Source organism: Bison bison, unplaced genomic scaffold (assembly GCF_000754665.1).
Source record: "Bison bison bison isolate TAMUID 2011002044 unplaced genomic scaffold, Bison_UMD1.0 scf7180017864154, whole genome shotgun sequence".
Classification (NCBI taxonomy): Eukaryota; Metazoa; Chordata; class Mammalia; order Artiodactyla; family Bovidae; genus Bison; species Bison bison.
Genome location: NW_011494726.1, coordinates 641,704 through 643,561, shown reverse-complemented (window position 1 = coordinate 643,561; position 1,858 = coordinate 641,704). Strand labels below are relative to the sequence as shown.

Below are 1,858 nucleotides of genomic sequence, written 5' to 3'. Positions count from 1 at the left end.
AGTTTTTTTTTTTTTTTTACTGTGACAGAAAAAAGTACAGCAGAGGCCAAAGAATTATTTCATGAAACTTGTATCTAAACAGGTGTATTAAATAAACCATGTAAGAGTTCTTATTTTTGGCAAGGTCAAAATACTGGAAAGCCACGAGGCCCTTAAGTGACCAACAGCTCTTTTATGTTCAACAATCTTAAAGGATGGAAAATATAGTCTGTCCCTAAAATAGGATAGTGGAATGAGCTGAGATTGACTCCTTGGCCAATTAAGTCAGTCGGGGAATTAGGAAACAAGGAAATGATGTCAAGGAATCATGCCCCTTTGAAGCGAATGTATGAGTGAACTTAGCATAGTCTCTTCCATAGATACCATAATTTTCCTTTTGCAAATATGACGTTTACAATTTACAAAGTGATTCAACCCATTTATTCACTTCATCCTCACAACAGCTCTGGAGGCGAGGAATGCTGGGATGATGGTCCTCATCTTAAGTGAAGCCAGAAAGAAATGACTTGTACGAGACCCCAAAATGTTCAGGCCATGACTTCCAATTCTTAATAATTATCCACAAGGCCTTCTTTCCCTTGAGCCAGAATCGCACCCAGGCCTTGGTTAAAAATCTCACCTCTGCCACATACTCTGTAGCTTTGACAAATCCTGTGCTATGAGATAAATATATTATCCACACACACCTCCTGCCCCCACAGCCCAAATAAATGACGCCACCCTAAGAAGGCGCTTGGAAACGAACCAGAGTGCCCCGGCCTAGAGAGCCCAGCCCCGGCCCCATCCCAGCTCCAGAGGAACCCAGAGCCGGAAGGCTGGCGGGGGCGGGGCAATCAGATTGTAAACAATGGAGACCTGGCCTCTTACGTTCCTCAGCAAACGCAGAAGAAGAACGGCCGCATCTGATCGCCGCGCATCGCGGATTTCACCCTGGACCTCCCGGGGTTTATATACCCTCTGCAACCCAGGGTCGGCCCCTCAACCCCCGGGCCTCCGGGGCCCAGACCCGTTCGGGGCTCACGGCTTGGGGAGCCCTGTCGCGCCACCCCCGCCCCCAGCCCCAAGCCATAAGACCAGCAGAGACACTAGACCCCGAACTCACCCAGCTGGCGAGGGAGAAGACGCCCAGCACGGCCCCCATGGTGACTCGGGTGATGGAAGCGGCCGACACCCGAGTTCAGAGTACGGTGGTTAACTGCCGGCTGAGGCGTCACCCAGAAACGCGACGGTTTCTCGGACCGGAAACGTGCGGCCTGCGTCACCGCGTGGCCCCGCCCACCAGCCTTGGGGGTTCGGGGAGAAGGCGGGGATCAACTGGCAGGGGTCGAGCTGGTTACATTCCTTCGCCTGCTGTGTATTCCCTCGCAGCGCGCTCTGTCAACATCTGGAGTACACATCAGATCAGATCAGATCAGTCGCTCAGTCGTGTCCGACTCTTTGCCACCCCATGAATCGCAGCACGCCAGGCCTCCCTGTCCATCACCAACTCCCGGAGTTCACTGAGACTCACGTCCATCGAGTCAGTGATGCCATCCAGCCATCTCATCCTCTGGCGTCCCCTTCTCCTCCTGCCCCCAATCCCTCCCAGCATCAGAGTCTTTTCCAATGAGTCAACTCTTCACATGAGGTGGCCAAAGTACTGGAGTTTCAGCTTTAGCATCATTCCTTCCAAAGAAATCCCACGGCTGATCTCCTTCAGAATGGACTGGTTGGATCTCCTTGCAGTCCAAGGGACTCTCAAGAGTCTTCTCCAACAACACAGTTCAAAAGCATCGATTCTTCGGCGCTCAGCCTTCTTCACAGTCCAACTCTCACATCCATACATGACCACAGGAAAAACCATAGCCTTGACTAGACG

At 51.8% G+C, this 1,858-nt stretch overlaps 1 protein-coding gene across 1 annotated transcript in view; it reads right to left on the bottom strand.

The window, feature by feature from the left end:
• The window catches only part of SERINC3 (serine incorporator 3), an 18,552-nt gene extending 17,285 nt beyond the window's left edge, over nucleotides 1–1,267 (bottom strand). The window contains exon 1 of the mRNA XM_010840987.1: nucleotides 1,103–1,267. Within this exon, the coding sequence (XP_010839289.1) occupies nucleotides 1,103–1,141 (39 nt within the window). The 5' untranslated portion in view covers nucleotides 1,142–1,267. The remainder of the gene's footprint in view (nucleotides 1–1,102) is intronic.
• Nucleotides 1,268–1,858: the final 591 nt, after the last annotated feature.